The 22,220-nt window shown below is 40.1% G+C and overlaps 1 protein-coding gene across 1 annotated transcript in view; it reads right to left on the bottom strand.

Annotated features, from left to right (window-relative positions):
• Nucleotides 1–526: 526 nt before the first annotated feature.
• The window catches only part of snta1 (syntrophin, alpha 1), a 26,447-nt gene continuing 4,753 nt past the window's right edge, over nucleotides 527–22,220 (bottom strand). Inside the window, exons 2-8 of the mRNA XM_020624731.1 lie at nucleotides 20,777–20,962; nucleotides 5,644–5,839; nucleotides 5,174–5,363; nucleotides 4,467–4,597; nucleotides 3,836–4,032; nucleotides 2,130–2,317; nucleotides 527–1,803 (exon numbers count right to left, since the gene is read on the bottom strand). Of these exons, the coding sequence (XP_020480387.1) occupies nucleotides 1,726–1,803; nucleotides 2,130–2,317; nucleotides 3,836–4,032; nucleotides 4,467–4,597; nucleotides 5,174–5,363; nucleotides 5,644–5,839; nucleotides 20,777–20,962 (1,166 nt within the window). The 3' untranslated portion in view covers nucleotides 527–1,725. The remainder of the gene's footprint in view (nucleotides 1,804–2,129; nucleotides 2,318–3,835; nucleotides 4,033–4,466; nucleotides 4,598–5,173; nucleotides 5,364–5,643; nucleotides 5,840–20,776; nucleotides 20,963–22,220) is intronic.

Here is a 22,220-nt window from a genome sequence, read left to right on the forward strand (position 1 = left end):
CTGCTTCCTTTCCGGCTTTTATTTTGACGTTACTCCCTGTTTTTGTTTCACCTTAGTTTCGGTCTTTTTGCGTTCTTCATCACTCACATTGGTTTCACCTGTTTCGTTATTGTTTGCACCTCTATTTAGGCAGCGTCCTCCCACCAGGACGCTGCCAGATTGTTCTAGACCCCAGCTCTGACTTTCCAGCATTTTCTTCGGTTTTGGTATTTTGTGTTCCGGACTGGGACTCGGACTGGGACTCGGACTGGGACTCGGACTGGGACTCGGACTGAGACTCGGACTGAGACTCGGACTGGGACTGTTACCTTGGTATATTCGTTTCTGCTTTGCCCTCTTGTCTTGGACTGCCACAGTGTATGATATCGGACTTCCCTCAGGACTACGTATTTTGGATCACCTCTGTTTGCTGGCTCTGATCTCGGACTGTTAAGGACATGTGAGTTTTGTGTTTTCACTGTGTCTTGTATGGTTTTTCTTTTGTTCAACGTTAGTTCTCTTAATAAAGAGACAGTTTTGTTTTACTCTTCCTCGTCTGGCCATTTAATTGAGTTCACCTAACACTTTTCGGCTGCATTACGCGCCGTTTCTGACACAGGACACAGAAAAAAGGCCCCAAGTTGTTTATTGACAAATAATTTAGGGGGAAAAAGATTAAACACCTAATGGAGTGAACAACTTAACCTTCAGCTAGTATTTAAATGAACAACGCACCATCAGTGCTTTCTGACGAAGTCTGTTTGTCCTCTCTGGTTGATTCCAAACATTATGTACTATTCAACAGTTTTGGAACCGCTGTCTGTCAAATGATGAGACAGGACTCAGAACACAGCAGCTTCAAATGAAATGAAACAGCAGAGTTGTTTTTGTTAGGAAAATTACACATTTTTATCTGATTTACTGATTAAGCTAAAACACAATAAAACGTTTCATAATATACTTTGTTAGTCATTTGTCTTTGTTAGACCATAGATTATGAGTATGCTTAAAAACATGGGGAAGGAGAACAAGTTGTTCAGCTCCAGTAAAAATATCTGATTTGGTATTTGGAACTTGTCTTTCAAAGTGTAGCTTCTTACATTACATAAAAATTCCAGATAAAGGCAACTTAAGCATCCACAAAAACAGCATTATAGTTTTCTGTACATTGTTCAAAACTATTGATCATGTAGTGCTGTCATCCTGTCACCCCACTAAAGCTGCCTTTATTTAAAAGTATTCAACATCAATCAGGACATTTGTGAAATAACTTCTGTAATGACTGCTCACAGCACATAAAGCAAAGACTGAAAGATAAAGGGATGCTTATGACAAAGGCCTGCTGTGACTCATGAAACAAAACACAACTAAACAATGGTGCAAATAAAATCAAATAGCTGGGACTTAACAGATATTAAAATTCTGTCACAATCACAGTTTGCCATAAAGTGTTCAACCATGACATATTTGACAGACGCCAGATCGATACCTTAGGTGGCTATAAACCTTTGCCATCTGTAAAACCTCTCTTTACCTTACAAGTTCAACAAAGGTCCATCAATGTTACAGATTTCTTTCCATTCCAGAAAAAATATCGGGAGGTGCCGGACCAAATAATAATTTTAGAGGTTAGAAAAAAAAAAGGGACTAATCATCTTTTCCCAAGCTCTGGTGTTTCAGAGTCTTTTGGGCTGTGTGTTTTACTGAATACTCCTATTGTTGATTTTAATGGATGGGTGGCTATTATCATGCTAGGAGGCCAAGTCGCTTGACCTTAGCAGACAGGAAAGAGATGGTCTTAGGACAACAGTGGAGGTCTAGCTGCTGAAAGAGGAGACAGACGGGGAGCAGGGAATGGAAAGGAGGAAAGGTCAGAGGAAATAAAATCAGTTCTATAAAGTATCAAACTGGGTGCATGCCACGTCATTACATGATCAGCATCCTTGCATAGGTGTTGACTAATTTCCAAATGTGAATACACACACACACAAAATTGTTAATGTAAATATTTTTATTTTTTAGTTTTATTTATTTACTTGGTAAAATAAAGGTTAAATAGAATTGAATAAATAACTCAAATTTATAGTGCCAATAATTTAGCAATATTAAAAATGCTACACAGTGACAAAGCCAAATAAACGGTAGCTTACAATCTCAGCCTCGGGGCCCCCAAAGTCGAGGAACATCATGCGAACTCCATCATCTGAGGACATTCTTAGGCGCTCGAAGGGCTGCTGGAGGAGAATACTTTTCCTGACCCCCATCTCTTCTGTGAATAGTGTAAAACCATCATCAATGTGCACTCCCAGGGTACACTCCTTCCCATTCCAACTACAGGCTGAGGGAATCGGGGGGGGAAAAAAATAGCATAGTTACATAAAGGTAGCACAAAGAAAGGCAATGTAATGATTTAAGTGTCAGGTGAAATCATTAACAAATTTTGTTTTACTAAAAAATGATTGTGTAGCCTCTTGGGTTTATCCTGTGAGTGTGATATCTTAGATGGTAAAAATTAAATCCAAAAAATGACAAAGAAAAGAAGCCTAAATTTTTGCAAAAACAAAAAATTAAAAACACCCACGTTCTAATTCTGATATAAAGAACAAAACATTTTTAGATGACTGCAGATTGCTTGTGCACCACCTCATGGAACCAGCAGAGGGCAATGTATATCTACATTCCTACAGTGCACTCTATGTGAACTGGTGCCTGCATAATTAAGTTTTCACAGCTGTTATTGGAATAAAATGTAGGAACTGACTTCACGACTTCAACTAAAAACACCTGTTGCGGGGTTTACTTGAGGTAGGCATGGGCTTATAAGACATATAAGCCTACAGCTGTACTTGAAACACATATGTTTTATCTCCTCAAGCACAAAAAAGGAACAATCATTAACAATTCTTATCCTGCTTTGCGAGACAGGCCCCTTTTATGTCTGCAGAACAGAAACCAAGTGCCCAAGAGGTAATTTTTCTGGATGAAGAGGTACTGTATATTCATCAACATAACTCAAGAGTTTGCACATTTTAGTTTAAGATATCAGCATCTTGTATTTCTCATCTAATACAAAAATTTAAATGGTACTGCATTACCACTAAAATAAAACTTGAACAGTGGCAGAAAACACTGACAAGATTTACTTGTCTAGCATTCATTAGTGTAAAAGACCTGCCAATCAGTGTGAGAGTGGCAGCAGATTCCAGTCTGTGTTTTACTCTCTATTCACATTTAGATCATGGCTTGCGTTTTAACGAAGAGCAATTTTGGGCGATTCAAAAATGTCTGTTGAATGCATTCTCTTTTAGAAGATCTGTACTGAGAAATATAAAGAAACAATGATATACACACATTTTACAGTGATTAAATGTATTGTTGGTAAAGGAATAATATGCATTTCTTAGTTATTACAAATTAATAAGTGCCATTATATGCTTTTGTTTCTGATTCTCATCATAAACACTGAGGATGTTACTCTGAGCTACAATGAGAAGTAACTACTGCAGCATGAATTTATACACCTCAGAATCCTCTCTTGTAGGACTGTAACATACAACTTAATGGTAATTTTGTTACATAAAACCTGTTTAATTCATTAAAAGCAACTTGCAGTACCATGAGCAGATACGTTTTTACAAAGGGCGAGCCCAGTGGGAGTAAAACCTTGAAACCTAATTATGCCATCTTCAACAAACAACGAAAACAACACCACTCAGAGAAAGCTAACACTATTTCTGGCCAGTCTCTTGGGTCCTCTGGTAGCTCAGAACAGAACATGAATTTTCTAGTTGAAGGTGGAGACACTGTGCCAAGCATTAGGAGAGAAACTGAAGGCAAAGAATCTCTGTATCTGTACCCGTGGTGACCTCTTTGATGAGCTCAGCAGCACTGTGGCAGCCCTCCACTAGCAGATGAGTCCAGGCAGACAGCTCCTTGGCAGAATCCACCCGGAACACATGGGTCTCCACGCCTTGCTTGGTGCCCGAACGTAGGCCAAATGACAGCTCAGAGTCCAGGAGAGGAGAACTTTTTCCTGGGCCGGAGTGAACCAGCCTAAAAGAAAGAATGAGACAAACACTGATGAAAAAAGAGGGTAATTAAGATTCACAGAAAAGAATGGGGCCAGAAATGCAGATGAAGGAGTAGACCATGGATGTTTGTGTGCTAAAGAGGTGAAAAGTGAGATGTGGGGTGAGCAGGTGAGAAAGTAGGGTGGAAAAACACATGATTCACAGATTCTGGTTCCACTAATGTTTTCCAAATGAATGTGATGTTACAGCAAATGTCCAGTAGACCGGCTATGGAAAAAGTGAGCATGTGCTCTGAATGGGCCAAAATAAACCATGGGAGGGTGTGTTAGCTCAAAACTCAGGATGGGAGACAGATCTATTGGGTTTATGAAAAAAAAAACTGTTACATTATGTGAATGTTTGTGTAAAGAGAGCAAAACCGAGAGAGCGTAAATGTAGAAGTGAATGAGTGTGCACCTGGTAGTGATGAGTGGGTGACTCTTGGTGGGGTTGTTGAAGCTCTCTCTGCTTTCAGGCAAGGAGGGATACAGGAGCAGGTCTCTGTCTGTCAGAATAGCCAGTACTGGTCGCTCTGGACCCTGAGCCACCTGCACACATGCACATTTAGAGTAGAATTGAAGAATTCATTTAAATTAATTCATATTGTACATTTAGATCTATCATTTATAGGCCATGTATGACACTAAGTGCCAGAAGAAATCAGTATATTTAGCTAAATAGATATATAATTCTATGTACATAATCCTTTTTTATATCTGTGTTGCTGTATGCACTTAAAAATAGAGTGCATGTGCATTGTCTAGAGCTGAAACAGTCAGTTTTCAAGGAAAAACACATTTCAGCTTCACAAATGAGGATTTGTGAGGCTTGTCTTTGTCTTACATGGCAGCAGACAGAATGTCTTTGGCTTCTGAACTGCTGGTCAGACATAGCAAGAGATCTGAAGACATAATTTTGGGCTGTAAAAATTATAATAGGTGTTTTCACATTTTTTGACAAAATGATTTATCACTTATTCAAAAAATAATCCACTGAGTAAATCAGTAATAGAGATAATCATTAGTTGCAGCCCTAATATTGTGAAACAGGATGGAAAACTGTCTGTAGCTCATTACAAAAACATGTAACATAGAAGAACCTTGAATGTCTGTTTTCTTACATACTTGCTCTGCAATCCAACCCAGGTATTTGACCTCCATGCCAGGCTTCATGATCTTCATGTCATCCTTCACTCGTGGTAAAAGGTTGGCAGCCCCAGCCTGTACTGCATTGTACCAGGACTGCGCCATGGCTGGGTCTTTTGCTCGCAGGAACACAGAGTTCTTTCTGTTGGATGAAATCACTTCAAAATACCTAGCAGATGAGATGGGAGAAGAGAGAGACTGTCAGTCAGAGAGGGAAAAATAAGGTGGGAAAAGGGACAGTTAGACAAAAAAAAGATGCATGGCAAAGACAGAGCCTGAGGCTGAAGAGGAAGTTTCAAATATAGGGTGAAAATTCCCTATTGTTTTTAAACAATTTTAATATTTTCAGGTTGAAATTATTATCAGATTATTAATATTTTTTGTTCATAAATGCGTAAATTAAAAACTAAATCCTACATAAAACAGCAAACGTCTCACATATGCGCTACCTGTTTTCTGTGTCCGGGGGGCACTGTTTTCGTGACACCTGGCACATCTTCAGTGGGATGCTGCGAGGCTCCCTGACCTCAGCAGAGGAGAGCTCAGTGCTCTTCTGGGGTGTGGAGGGGGGGGAGTCCCATGGAAGAGCAGCCCCAGGGGACCCGGAGCTTTTAAAGAAGGCTGACATCTCCTTAATGTACTTCACTAAAGTAGGATGACAGAGCATTTGAGAGAGAATTAGATAAAAAAGTAAGAGGATGGCAGAGGAGGGAGAGAAAGGGAATTTTGAGATATGAATATGGAGCCTCCAAGGTTGGAGATGGGTTGAAAATCGTAGCAGAACTTAGGGAGATCTTCAAGAAAACACAGAAAACCATTTCTAAAAATTCGCTCAGTCACTCAGCGGATTTCCTCCAGTTGTGGAGGTGTTGGGGAAACATGACCCAAATTCTTGAGATTTTAGATTTTTTTTTTAACTGTTTTAACTTGCCTGCTACACAACCAGCTGCCCTGTTGGAATAAATAAAGTGACAAATTGATTGAATTTGGTGGGGCACGGTGGTGCAGTGGTTAGCACGGTCACCTCATAGCAAGAAGGTCCTGGGTTATGAACCTGGCGGCCAACTCTTGCCTTTCTCTGAGGAGTCTGAATGTTCTCCTCATACCTGCGTGGATTTCCTCCGGGTGGTCTGGCTTCCTCCCACAGCCAAAAGACATGTGGCTTAGGTTAACTGGCATCTCTAAATTGCCAAGAGGGGTGAATCTGAGAATAGACGGTTGTCTGTTTCTGTGTGTCGGTCCTGTGATAGAGTGACGGCCTGTCCAAGGTGTACCCCACAGCACACCCACTGACTCTGGGATTGGCTCCAGCCCCCCATGACCCTATGCAAGATAATCAGTATAGCTAATGGACAGATGAATGATTTCGGCTCATTTTCAGCAATAAAGACCACCAGTCAATAGCGGTACTTGTGTTTACAGTCAAAGCGTCAGTATTCATACAGTATATCAGTAGTGACATGTTTTTTACTGTACTGTATGTATAAAAACATTATGTGTAAATCCAAAATTACAGGGAACTGGGGGGGTTGACTGTGTTTAACTACACTGCAGGTTTCCCAGGGAATGTGAACTTAGAGAACCATTAATCTATGAATCACTCTATTACACAAATTTTCCTGTGTGATATTTTTGTGCCCATGGTTACAATAATGTATCCTATATTTATTTTAGAAAGTCCTTGTAATTAACATATTATTTCTGCTCTTATGGGTTAGTTTCCATAACCATAACTATAGCAGTTCTCCGTTATTTCATAACTAGTATGTAATTTAAAACAAAATGATTAGCCAATCATTTTTATAACATCTTGAAAAAAAAAATTGGTGCCCTTTAAGTTTGGGACTTCATCTTTTGTTCAGTTGTAATGACATTATTTTATTATATCTAGCAAGTAGTCCCAAATTTAAATAATTGGACAGTTTGGAGGGGCTTCATTAGGCAGTGACAGAGAGAGAGGACTGGAAAAGAGGGAGACAGATGGGAGAAAAGGGTCCCTAGCTGGATTCAGACTCGCTGTTGTCACTGGTCAGCACTCCAACCCTGAAACTACTAGGGGCGCCATAACTGTGTTTTTTGTGGGCTATGGCCTAGTGTCACCAAAATGCTACAAAATCAGTTGCGATTACAGCCTGTTTTCTGCACATCTCCTTTTTAAACCAGTTTTACCAATGGCACACCTACTGTATATACACACACAGAGAAACACATGGCCTCAGCTCCAGCCCAGTAGGCTGTGGTATGGGTTTGGCAGAAGTAGTTACTGCTGGCTGGAGTAAAAATAGCCCAGAGGACATGGGAAGGCATGAGGCTGAAGGCTAAAGGCAGAGCTCTGGTTTCACTGGGGAAGCATCATGGGCTCTTCTTGCACAGTACAAGAGGTATATAGCCAGAGGCCAAGTAGAAAAGTCACAGCAACAGGAGTGAGAGGGGGCTTCCTCCATTCCAAAAAGTAGATGCCCAGCCAGTCAGTCACTCAGGCAGTCTTATCCTTATTTTGTTAAAACATCAAGCCATGACTCAGTTAATTCAATTAAAACCGTGTACTAGTACCAGAAGAGTCCATCTGGAAAGCCTTTGAAAAGGAATGCTGAACACCCTTAACACACTTCCTCACTCTCCGTAAAGCTGCTTTCAAACATTTAATCTGGAACACTGCTCATTTCATTTGCCAGTGTAAGGAATGACTGTTAGCTTTCAAACATCCACTAGTCTTTTGTGGAAAAGTTTCATGCTGACTGTTCAAAAGGTCACGACCGATACAGAGCTCACATGATTAGCATGTGAGAACAGGCACTGCAGGATGCTGTGTATGATGAGCAAGCTGGAAGATTGTTCTCTTGCTCCCACATCCTTGGCATGAACGAACAACACGCAGTGTCAAACCAAGCCATTACAATACAAACATTATGTTTTGAGTCTAGTCTTTCAGTTTTTTCTGTGAAATAAATTGCATTTATTCACACGTGAGCAATGTTCAAAGTGATGCAAAAATGTTCCATGGTTCCAAGTTTATGAAAAGCCTTTCTGGGAAAAAAAAAGGACTCAAGGTCTTTTCCAAACATGATGCCAACTTTTGAAACTGACAGTGCGTTTAGGGTTGACAGTGCATGTCTGTAGGGGGCTTAAGTTGCTGTGAAGAGCATGACCTACATACTGAAAACTAAGTATACAGTACAGTAATTCCTGAGAGTCAGCACAATGTTCACTGTATTCTTGCCTGCAGATCTTTTCTTTCCAAAACTCTTGATCTTTCTCAGTATTATTATCTTCCTCTTATACCTCTCCTCAGAGATGAGGGCCATTCATTTTCTGATTTTCAGTTTCAGAAAGTGAGTGTTTCAAAATGTCAAAACTTAAAACCTAATACAGTTCATTTTCTTTCCAAATACCTACAAATCACTGAAGTGAATAGCTCAAATTTGTGCTCTTTGATCATTGAGAGACAGTTTCTAATAGAAATCCCAGTTTATCCAATTATAAACTGTATTTTTTTAAAGTAAAATTCCACTATGGCTTCAACAACATTTCACACTTGAGAATTTTGGCACTTTGGTTGGGTGAAAAAAAGGGTTTTTATAGAAAAAATATTTATATTTCTCAAAATAACAAGGCAAACACATTTGTTCTGTATTGGTAGCAAAACACAGGTATTATATTGGCACTGGAAACATTTACACTATGTTATTTCTTTCATTCTCTTCAAAATTAAATGTGCTTATATTTACAATATACAAGGACAACAAAACAAGAACAATTTGCATCCATGATGATGTGTAGCGAGGGAGCACAACTCACACGTCTGTCACTACAGACGGTTTCTAGTCTAACATACGCAACACCACAATGCGCTGTTGGATGCTGCTGGATAGCTGTTTTCCACAAGCAGCCAACCTGTCTGTCAAGCCGTTAGCCAGGTGGTAGTTACATTTTAACTTTTGTATTTTATTATGTGGTTGCAAAGTGTGTTGAGACACTGTGGTGTGAGACCACACTTTAATTAAATTTGAAAGGGGTGTAAAAGTAGACATATCTGTACCAAAGTGTTTCAGTATAGGACTTTAGGTTTGGTGCAGATGTGTACTTAATGCAATCTTTAACTGTACTTAACAGTTGGCTTGGTTTGCTTTTGGAATATTTTTTCAAATCTGTGGCAAGTGGCAGAAGGCAGCGCGCCTCAGTACGCTTAGCTTAGCCAAGCCTCTGGCTAGAGAACGCCATGGCCAATGCGAACGAGAAGCCAGAGTTACAAGACCCTTCCATATCATTGAGGCCTCCTGTTAGGAAACATGTCAGCTTACTGGTGAAGTACAACAATGGATAAAGACAAGTGGATAAGACATCTTATTTTCTTATTGTTTTTGTTATCATTCAGTGGTAATCGGGTATGTTGTTGGCCACTCGTCTAAACTTGCTAACTCATGAAACATGAATGACATTGCTGCAAAGAAAAAAGCTCAGTTCAAAGGCTGCTTCATCATTTAAATAGCCTTTTCCTGGTCACTGGTGCACATATTAATAGTCAATTATAGCTGTATTCTATTTTTTATTCTATTTTATTTTACATACTTTATACTGTAACTCCATAATACAGTTTTTTTTTTGCTAATTTTGATGTTTATTGCATTTTTGGTTCCATTGTCAATATGGCAACACATTATTAAAAACTTACGATAAAAGAACAATGGTAGCTTTGTGCCTAACGTATTCTTGCATACTTGCTCTGCAATCCAACCCAGGTATTTGACTTATTTGGTTCTACTACAAACTTTCACTTGCTTATCCGACTCATTTTCAAAACAATTGCATATGTAGACAAAACCAGACACACCGGAAATGTGTAGACTGGCAACAGGTCTCAAGCAGTGAACAACCAATATGTACCAACTACAGCTTTGAAGTAGCCGTCAACTTGCATACGTAATGTTTCATGGAAATGAGCATCTGTCCATTTGTTCTTGTGCCAGCCCATTGATGTCTGTACCATCGGGTAGCCAAATGCTTTCTTGTTGCTGGACCAAGGGCATTTGAAATTGATGTGGTTAATCATAATATGGTAGACTAGGCCACAGGCCTGGGAATGGAGATTGAATTGCTTACAATATTTTTTCAAGTGGAATCCATCATAGCAGAGTTCCTAAACTATACAACCACAGAATAAGGAAGAGATGCAAGATTAAGTCCTTAAATCCTCTGGTGGGTAGCAGCAGGGTAACGGACAGGACTACTATATCAGTGATAGTTATCTATATGTGATGACACTTTGTGCAATACAGGTGTGTTTCTTAAAATCTTGGTCTGAGAAAGTCATGAGAGAGCACAAGCATGGCTGTAGGTGCTAATATCTGGCAAGCAGACAGAGTACTATTCTCAGTGGTCATTACTCTGTTATGCCAGACTAAGTTTATGCCTGTGTTTCAAGCTGCACAGACTGCAATACAGGATGGGCTGGGAGAAAACACCAATTATAGCAGGTTTAAGGAGATGTTTGCCTTTGTAAAGAGGCTTTACTGTTTTCAACAAAGCAGTGTTTAAATAATCGCATTTCTGTTTCCTATATTAGAAACATTAGCCATTAGCTTTGGCTGCACACAACAAATCGGACAAGACAGCTTTCAAACAGTGGTGAATGAAAATAAGAGGACAGACATGGAGGATGAGGAAAGGAATAAACATGGAAAAGAGAGAGACAGGCAGTAAAATAAGACTGAGGGTAAAAAAAAGAGAACAATGAGTAAGACAGGGCATACAGAGAGACTGAACATACAGCTAAGCTCAGCCAGAAATGTTGCCAGGAATACCAGTGGCGGCACATTCAATACAGAGCTAAAATTAGCTGAGATGGCACTGTTATTACTTTAGCGTATCTGGCAGCCAGTGAAACTACTTTTGCACTGTGTGTGTGGAGAGTTTCTCTGCTTCTTTTGCAGAATCCCCCACTAAGCTTTTCCTGATGAAGTCTTTACAGCCTCGCAAATCCTGACCATACATTTTCTGCCAATTCAGTTTGAAAAGCTTTGTTTTCCAGTTCCCTAGACAGTCCAAATTGCCAAAGCACAAAGTTTACATTTTCAAACTGTTCAGCCAATATTTGTCATTGTGTTGATTACCTATTTTACAGACAGGTGACAAATTAAAGGAGGAAAAATGAATAAATGAGTGGTCTCTTCCAGGATGAGAGTAGCCCTCTAACACAGCCCATTCAATGCAGGACTTTTCAGTGAGTTTTCTGCCTCATCACTCTGTGTAAAAGATACAATCCCAGAATGGGGGATCAAAGATGAACTGCCAATATGCTGCAACGAGACGTAGTACCCCCTCTACACAGACTGTGGAAAACTGCCAGCATTTTAATCCTCCTTTGAGGTGGCTTTTTTAATTTAAGCTTTTTTTTACACTGTATTGAAAAAAGCCAAAAACAAATGGGCTGTTACCTGATTTTGTTTGATATATGTACAGTATTTATGAATGGAAATGGGGACATGTGCATCCAGTTTCAGGTCTGTGTGTCTGTTTGAGGTCAGAGCTACACACACACAAAGTGTACCTCATCTCAGAACAGACACAAGCATGCGTTTTGGCTGCATCCACACAAAATCGTTCCCACAGGGTTGTGCAGAGGTGTGGCTGTGTTTATTTGTGCTTTAGAATGTAACCACAGTGAAACAATCACAAAATAACATTTTAATTCTCTGATTCATTTTGTTCTTGCTGACGTTGCTCTCTCTCCTCAGTCACTCTCTAGCTCTCTCTTTCAAACACAGATCTACCTTGTCCCATTTATACAGGAGGTGTGGCGAACTTGTCTCTGCAAAAAATACTACCTCCTGTTGTGGCATTTTAGAGGCTCAACTTTGACCCACCATTCTGGGACTGTATCTTTGACACAGAACGGCAAGGCGGAGAACAGGCAGTGTTAAAGGGGCTAAGGCCTCCATCAATAGCAGTCTACAATAGCACTCTAGTAGAGTTCCAGAGAGCAGTTATACTGTAGCATCAATGCCAAGGTGCACTGAAACTGGTGGCACATGGTGGCCCAATACCTTACTAAGACACTTTAAGTTGGTTTTTCCTTTGACTTGTCACCCATTAATACATACACCTACACAATATTAAACCAACTCTCTGTAGATGCAATTCTACCATCAGGTATCTAGTCAGAAGAAGAGCAGGCTAATATGTTTGGCAGTTATCAACCTGCATTCAAAAAATGAACACACAGTACTCTAAAACTAAACACCAGCCCCTCCTCCGTCCACCACTTGTTACCGTGGGAGCAGCTGGAATGTCACTGGCCAGTCAGAAACCTCAGAAAAATGTGGCTGGCTCTGTAAACCATGTCAGGCAAACAATGTCCCAGTGTTACACCACCACAGAGGAAAGATACAAAACAACATCATAAATAAGAACAAAAAAAGCCTATACTCAGCCCACTTAATACATCAGCCAATCATAAATCAGATCATGTAGAAAAATGGGGCTTTCATTTACCAGCATTTAAGAGGATGTAACAAAATATCAGAAAGATGATATTTACATGTTATTGATTCCTGCAAACAGGGACATGTACAAAGTGGAAAAGCAAAGCAGGACGGTCTGTGTTAGCCAGTGAGGTTATGGCGGGTGACAGCTAAGGAAAACACGGTTCTGACAGTGGAAACACCACTTTTGAGGCGTGTGTGCCCAAATGTGAAAACAATTGCAGAGCTCACATAGAGCTAGTAAGTGCTGGCTTTACGTGTCTAGTGTTTTGCTGATTAATGTATGTTTCTTCTGGCAGCATCAGTCAGTTGGAGAAGAGTTCCCTTGTTCTGAATGTTTTAAATAAGCTCATCGTTCCTATGGCACATCTCATTAAAATCATGGATAAATGCCAACCTCAGGGGTGTAAGGTATGGTATAAGTAAGGATGAGGGAAGGAGAGAGGGTAGAGTCCACTGAAGCAGACTTTTACCCTAATTCATATACTGCCAAAGCACATAATTGATTACTGCATATAGTATGTCAGGAGAGTTAATTATCCTAATTCAACAAAGCAAAAGTGAAGGAAACTTGAACCGGATCTGGCAGAGGACAGGAACAGAGTGAGAGGCAGCCCACTCAGTATGATAGGCAGTTGTACTGTGCATGTTACCTGAACATTTCAGGGTTCTATCTTTATTATAGGCCAAGCTGGGGCAGAAAATATGGGTTAAATAGGGTTGTCAATGTTAAATTTTAATGGCCATCAGATCCCGATGAAATTTGGTCTAGTGATAGACATTGCTACCCTACATGTGTTAAATTTCAAATAACTTTCAATAACTTCTGACTGGGATATGAATTTATAAAAATTTGCCCTATGTTAAAGATAGGGATTTTTGTTATTTTTTGGGGGACCTTTACCTTTGACCTTTTTCTGCTAAAATCTAATCACTTCTAGGGATGGTCCACACCAATGTCTGTACCAAGTATGCCAATGATCCATCCAGCCGTTTGTCCGTAATCCTGCTAACCAACAAACACACACGGAACTGCAAACAATGTAATAATGGCTGGTATGTCAGCGGTTTTCTGAAAAGCTCATTCAGTAATTTAAAAAAAAAAATTCTCTAGTAACTAATTTATTCTGAATAATGGCTGTATACACACTCCTGAGTGCCTATTATCCCTCTCCCTCTCTCCCAAACATGCATATTCTGCACAATACTGTGAGATGGTTCAGTGGAGTCAGTCCAGAATGAAGCGAGAGAGCCACACAATGACTGGGCCACTAATTTCTCAGGGGCCCTGGATCAGGTCAGTGGTGTTCAGAGTGGGCCTGTTAAACAAACTAGACGCCACAGAGGGAGACAGGGTCTGAAGGAGAGTTGTCAGTTCATAATCCATTCCCTCACTGAGTCTGAGCACAAAGTCTTTACAGGCCAACAGTTAAGCTTTGTGTCCACAAGGTTATCACAGCAGGAGTACACTCAGAGACTCGAGACAGAAACAGCTACACGGCCCCACAGACTACAGCAGGAGATGTTTTTTGTAGGACAGTAATTTTCTGATTTCATCCAACAAAAAGTTTTGCCCCTTGGCACTGATTCTTCAAGTTTGTGGAACTCTAATGAACGGATGGATACCTTTCCTCCAAAAAATATTCCCCCAGTTGGTGTTTTGATGGAGAGCAGTATCCAAAATTGTAAATAGGTGTTCAACTGGGTTGAGATCTTGTGACTGCGAAGGCCATATCATATAACTCACATAATGCTTAATACTCATCAAACGAGTCAGTGACCCGTCCTGCTCTATAGATGGGGGCATTGTCATCCTGAAAGAGACCACTCCCATCACAATAAAGATGATCACTCAGAACAACTTTGCATGAATTTGCAGTGACCCTTCCAGTGAAGGTTAGCTGAAATACACAACCATCAACTGAACCACCAAAATGAACTGAACTTCATTTTGTTCCTAATTAACTCAGACTAAATGGACTTTGTGCTTCATTGTATTACTCTATAAAACTATTTTTACTTTAAACAATGGTAGATCTGAAATATGTCTATCGACTGTTAAATACATCAATTAAGAAGATGTTTCTTTTAAACCAAAGTTATGAGAGTGCAGAGAGCAGAGTAGAATTTAAGAACAAAAATCTACTAGGTAGAAAGAAACTAGAGAGACATGGTTGAGGGATTTAGTCAGGCTACAAGAGAAAGGTTTATTTTCAAAGTAATAATTATTCTGTCACATGCGTGAGAGCCAGAAAGTTTTAATTAGGAGATAAAGTACATTCATGTCATTGGCACAACTATACAAGTGTAGGCAGTTATGACGTCAATCAGCTTGCTTAAAGCAGAGCTAACATACCACCATAACTGCTGAAAGGTTCCTCAAATCAACACCTGTTGGGTTCAAGCATTTATGCGTTCACTGACATCTCTGTAATGTAGCTATATGAAATCTAGTTTCCAATCTGATCACATAGACAAGCTTACCAAGTGTGTACTAATGGTGTTCAGGCTCATCAGTAAACAATGCCTGTTTTAATTCACACGGTCCACACTGGGATATCGCCACATGCAGATGCACTTTTGACTTGCAATTAAATTTGACAGGCATGTCAAATAATCCAGAACAGGAAAAATACAAAAGGGTATGTCCAAACCAGGACTTTGTCTTCTGCTTATGAGAGAAGTAGTTTTATCTGTTAATAACCCTGCAACATTGTCTAATGGATAGTACTGTGCTCATGTTTTAAAAGACATGTCATTAAATGATAGTGAATGTCAGCAAAGGAAGGACTGGGACAAGCCACTGTGACAAAGTACACAGCAGTGACTGTACAAATCTGCCATGACTATCCAGGCAATGTTTAGAAGAGAAACAGTGTGAGAAATCCATTCATCCTGTACATGTGGCTGATAAAATAAAAAAAGACAGTGCTCATGCTGAAGACAACAGCACCTTAGAGCTACTCACCAAGTAGAATTAAAAAATAACAGTAGAATTTAGGACATCTGAAAAATTAGATCGTATCAGTCTCCCAGAAAAACAGACTTTTTTGTCAAAAAAATTCAAAAGTGAGCATGTGTTCCTGGAGAAATGAGCCACACAAGATGGACCCTCAAAAAAGTCAATGAAAAAGAATACTCCAAACCATGAATCCATGCTGTTGCTGTTGCCACCCGCCAGATGAATGAATTAGTTGATGCCCAGGAACACCGGTGACTGGGCACCCCCCTGAGAATTTGCAATTGGAAACTGTGAATTAAGAAAATCTCACTTAGCTCCCTGACCACCTGTCTGGCAGCGGTCATCTTCTGGAACAGCAGGACAGATGTGTGCAGATGTATGTGCAAGTGCACGAATGAGCTCAGTTTATTTACATATTCCGTTATGTGTGAAAAGACAGCATGACTCAAGCGTATGCTGCTTCAGCAACAAATTCTGAACTTGTGTAACATGAACTTTACAACTAAGCATTAAAATCCAAAGTCTTAGCCAGGAGCAGGCTGTGCCCAGTGAGGAGCTTTAAGTTGTGCATCCCAAAGTCTTTATATTCCACCAATCACTCACTTAACCACTTGAATCAGTGCAAGAAGACAGAGCTGGAGTATATGGCTCTGCTGGTCTAGCATAAAAAGGCTATGTTTTGTATCTTCTTTTGAGGGGCTATAGTCATACATGTTCTCAGAAACCTTGATTTGTAGATATGAAACAATTTTAAGCTTTCAAAACAAATTGCTACTAAAGCTGCCAGTCTGCACTCCTCAGCCTTCTGAAATGCTGCTCAATTCATACTTGTGTTAATAGTCCCATGTTACGATCATTATCTTCACATCACTTGCATATACGCAACACAAAGGTAGTCAGAAAAAAGATTTATGCATGAGCTTTGTGCCTAAAAGATTAGGTTTGGGGTTAGCGTTTGTTGAGAATGCTGACAAAGTATCCTTCAGCTAACACGCACCAAAAACACAAATGAACCTCTCTCAAATATAAATTCACCTCAGGCACTCTGAAACACTCCTGCTTGTGCATATTGAATGTTTCACTGACAGTTTTAAAGTAACTATTAATGAATTTAGGTCTAGAGGAAATGATACAGTCTGACAACATAGTCACATTTATTAAATAAAGTTAAAGGCGCAACCACTGTGTATGCTGGGACTTCATCTTAGAAGATGTAATGAAATTTGGTTTCAAAATATAGCCTGCATGAAAGACGAGATCTAAACAGTGTGGTGGCACATGACTCAACAGAGACTGCCTTTAATGAGTGTCCCTTGGTCCCTGGGATGTGACGCTGAAGCCAGGATGACTAAAAGTGAACTGAAAGTAAAGGTGCTGGCTTTCAGGTAATGATCAGATAAAGCAAAGATCCGCACATTAATAACTGATGAAATTAGTTTTCTTTAGGATTTATAGATTCCATAAAGAGCTAATTCATTGTCAAGCACTTACCCCTGTGCCACTTACCTCTTTCTATGATGGCAGGTTTTTGTGTATGACCATTAGGAATAGCTGTAACACTTTTGCCCTAAGACGTGATCAAAACAAGTTTACCACAAACATGCTTTGGCTTTAATCACTAAACTAGAAGGTGAAGTCAAACCAATTTATCCTTCCTCTCTGCTTTACATTGAGTGTATATTTTCATGTGTGTAGTATGTGGCTTTTCAATGACACCTTGGCTGCCCAGGGAACAGCTCTGCCTCTGAACTACCTCTAGCCTTGACCCTTTTTAGCACACATACTGTACACACAGTCATGCCCTTGCAGATAAGAGGACACTCACGGACATAGTGCATTCAGAAAATAAATGCCTAACCCCCAACTCGTACCTTAACCCTAACCTAAACCTAATTCTAACCTTAACCAAGTCTCAAAAAGCCCTTTGAAGTCATGATAACTAACTAAAATATCCTCTCAAACGGCAAAATGTCCTCACAAAGATGACATGAAACAAAAATGTGTCCACACACCGTAGCCTAATAAAGACATACACACACAAACATAGGCCTGTACACATACAGTGTCCAGGCTCCATAGTTTCTTCATACAGTAGTGGAGTGTACCCTGTTTTTGTTAGCAAGAGGTGACAACAATGGACGCATTTTCATTGAGAATATAAATTAAAATAGGGGTAGAAAACAGCAGGACACAGACCAGCGCTACATTTGCAGTCTCTTTTAATTCTGCCCTAATTTCTTGTTTGTTTCACATTTCGTGCTCCTTAAAGCCACATCTAACTGTTTCATAAGGTTCTCTTCATGATGATGTTCTGCAGAAGTGATATATAAATCTTCCCATTTACTGTGGCAGAAACTCAATGACTCGATTACAGAAATACATTCAAGTGTGATAATAAAGTGTGAGTGACTGGGAAAAATGTGAAGCTAACCTATGTACCTCTCTTCTCCATCCTCTTCCTTCTTCTTCTCACATATATACACAGACACACACACACACACACTTGCGGATGCAGTACATTGCACTCTATTACTTGCGGGTGTGGACACAGCGTATGTGCTCACAAGCTCCTACACAAATATACATAGGTTGTAAATGTCGCTGGGGGAAATGAAAGTAGCTGTGGTTTTATGGTTTCATCTGGTCTGTTGTAGTTATCTGACCCTCTCATACCGTTCCTCATTCAGAGACACACATTGATTATTCCATCACCGTTCTCATGTACGGTGCAACAGAGGAAGGGGAATAGGAGGCATCCTACTGGGAACATATCGTAAACCTCTCGTTGTTTTCCTTTCCAACAGACAGATTGACTAAGCACAAATTCTTATTTATGGAGAGTTTTTGTTTTGTTTTTAACACATACTCACACTCACACCTGGGAGCTGCCCAGTGTTGCCCCATTCTTTTGCTGTTGCTGCTAAGCAACAGTGTTGGGCACTGAAATCATATTTATTAAAAATCTATGCAACGAACAATAGAACAACTATTTCCAGCTGTGTCTCACACACACAAACACCATAACCTTTATTAGGCCAAAACTAATAAATCTTGTTTTCTAATGTTTTAATCTTTTAGACAGACTATTTTAAAGTATCCTTGAAAACATTCTTCAGCTTGATTCTAAGGCTCAGCATAAATGCGTTGCATGTGCCACTGCCACGATCAAAATGGAAATAATCTGAGTAGAAATCTGTTTCATACAAGCTACTATCTGTGTTACAAATTTTAGAGAGTGATGAAAACTGCCTTGAGCACAGCAGTGGTGGCTTCTCTGTTGCTGTGTGCATGGTAAGAAAGACTGTTACCCTGACCTTTAACACTGTAGCGGTGCCAAGATGGAGTTTGCTTCTGACTCTGTTTCTCAGTATCTTGATAAAATGCCAAAACCAAAATAAACATTGTACCTGAACTTCAAGTCATATATATTCATAAGTATTTTTATAACGTAGAAACAGTCTTGAAATTAAATTGCAATCTTAAAATATGCAGCCCTCAAAAGTTAACCAAAACTATCATTACATTCCAGATATACATCCCTCTGTCAGACAGACGTGCACACACAAACACAAGCACTCAACCCTCTCCCCTCATTGAGCCTCGAAGCCTCTTCGTATTTTCACTCTCCATCAGGTCCTCGAGGGGGGAGGGAAACCCATGAAATGATTACTGACATGACGGATCACGGAGCAGCGCTGGTTGAGCTGTCTGATAGCAACACTTTTCTGCCTGACTGTGGACAAGCAAGGCAGGAGGATTTGCAGTGATTTCCCCTGGCTGTAGCTCTAACTGCATCTACTCTGCTGACTGAAGTTACTGACGCCAGCCCACTGTGAAAGTTACTCTAGTTTACTCTAGTGTCTGAGGAGATTTCTTTGATCATAGCGTTTATTCTGAAAGTGTACATCTATAGCGCCTACAGTCTGAGGCATCTGTTTGACTTACACCACTAAACATAACTGTTAACCTTGGTTTATTCTCTCCAAACGCACACTTTGACACAGAGGGAATATATGGATTGATTAAAAATACTACAAGCAAAACATAAAAATGTGTCAAATGCTGTGGTTTCTCATGAAAATATAATCTTTTTTAATAGTAACATCCAGTATCACTCAACCATGGCCTCTTAGCCAGTCTGTGCTTTTCTAGCAAACAGATTTACAATTCAGCTCAGCAGCGACTTGAAGTCAGCTTTGTGGGAGATGCAGAACTCCTGTGATGCAATCAGTTGGCAAGAGGAAAAATTGCTTTTAATCCCTTTCCCCAGCCCTCACGACTACCTGATGCAGAGTGATGCTTTTAAGCAAATGTGTACACACAAACACTCAAGTGCAGGCACAAACACACCCAGCAAATGATTAGACTGTAAGAATGACGCAGAACAGGACAAAGAGACGCATTACATCAGCTCTGACAGCTCACGTGAATCGGTTAGAGCGACAGGAAATAAAACCCCACCAGCAAACACCTGCTGACTCCACTGTAAACCTTCTTACCCCACAGGTTCTCCAGTGCTCTGACACTTTTAAAGTGCTTTCTATCAGTGTCAGAGGTGGTTGAAGTTCAGGGCGACTGCTCTTTAACATACAGAGCAGAGGTGTGAGCCAGAACAATATTCTTGAAATCAGAGTCTTTGCTTTCCTCTTGCTCTTTCAGTTTAATTAACTATTTAGATGCTTCCACATAAGTCTGACCAAAGTTCTGATTTAACACACTGTCTCTTTCAGCACATGACATATAGTCACTTAAGGAAAAAAAAATCAACCAAAGTGCTGGAGAAATGTACCAAAGCATATCAAGGCATACAAAGCTCCCATTGTTTCCATCTATGTATCTATTTGGAGCTGGGGAGTGGAGGCAGGGTAGATGGAAGTGCTCAATTATTTTCATGAGAAATGAGAAGTTTGCTCTTTCCTACTCTGAAGACTATACTGTTAAGAAATATTTATTAAGTTCTTCTGTATCATGCAACAGAGATCCCTGTAACATATTTTGTAAGTCTGTCATAGTTAACTTGTGAGCACTCTGCAGAATGTCTTTACAGCAAAGAAGAGACAAAACAGAAAGGATGCAGCAGACAAAGAAAAAGCCAGCATCTATTCTGGATTAGTTTCTTTTTCGGGATGAAAAATATACCTTCAAGGATGACTTCTTTGCCAGTTTTCTTCAGTGCTTGCACAGCCTCATCGTGTGTGGCCTCCCGTAAGTCATAACCATTGACAGACAGTATGGCGTCACCAACATAAAGTGCCTCAGTCTGGTCAGCAGCCAGGCCCTTGAAAATCTTGGAGATGACGATTGGCATTTTGTTCTCCTTCCCACCTGCATGACAAAAACAAAAAATAATGTAGCTTCATCTTATAATTGTTTTCAGCAACTTACACAGTGCAATCATGACACTCAACTACTGGCCCCGGATCAGATTCATGAAACATCTTAGAATGATGTTCTTAACTAATCACATAATCCACGGAAGCTTCAAACAATTGCCACAGTTTTCTTACACAATTAGAAAACTGACTGTAACTCAAAACAAAATGTCTCCATACTACATCTGTTTTGTTCCAGCCACTGCACTCCTCATACTTGAGTACTTACTTCTGTAGTTTCCTATCTCTTCCTCTCCCTCTCTTTCTTGCTCTCTCGCTAATGAAAGTCAGTAGAAAGCTGATGGATCTGCCTCTTGCTATGGGCTCCCTCTCTTCATGAAAAATGCTGTCATTAATGACAGCAGGCAGGAGGACTATGGCCTTCAGGCTCAGAGAAATTATCTAAAAGAGGGTTACATTTAATTAGTTTTAAATACATCTTAAATATATTAATAAATATCCCCCAATTTCTTTCCGTGAGTACCACTGATAGTAAATATAACTCTATTTACAACAAAACTCCTTAGGGTACCTTTAGACAAGAGACAGATCATATACAGGTTTGACTAGTGCCTAACACAGTTTCTTTTCACTGCTTTGCATAGATAAACCCGCAGAAAGACCAAAAACACATGAGCAGGATGTTGGCCACAATGGTGCTAGCCAAGACTATAAACTAATGTATCCTTTAACCACAGGTTTTTGTCTGTGGATTGCTCAGTTGAGGCGCCATCTTGGAAAAAAAGCTGAAGAACCATCAACAATTTCTACTCAGGTTACTGGATTCCATCTTAACTGAATAGTCTACTTCTCTCCTTGTGGGCCCAGGACTAAAAGACTATCTGTTTTACCATTGTTTAAATTTATGTTTTAAGATATTTTCAGATCCAGGTGTCACTGTATCTGAAAATATCTTAAAGCATAAATTTAAACAATGGTGAAGCGGCTGGGATGAGAATCAGCGCTTCCAAATCCGAGGCCATGGTTCTCAGTCGGAAAAGGGTGGCTTGTTCCCTTCAGGTTGGTGGAGAGTTCCTGCCTCAAGTGGAGGAGTTCAAGTATCTTGGGGTCTTGTTCACGAGTGAGGGAAGGATGGAACGGGAGATTGACAGGCGGATCGGTGCAGCTTCTGCAGTAATGCGGTCGATGTACCAGTCCGTCGTGGTGAAGAAGGAGCTGAGCTGTAAGGCGAAGCTCTCGATTTACTGGTC

This window comes from Monopterus albus, unplaced genomic scaffold (genome assembly GCF_001952655.1).
Source record: "Monopterus albus unplaced genomic scaffold, M_albus_1.0 scaffold1.1, whole genome shotgun sequence".
NCBI lineage: Eukaryota > Metazoa > Chordata > Actinopteri > Synbranchiformes > Synbranchidae > Monopterus > Monopterus albus.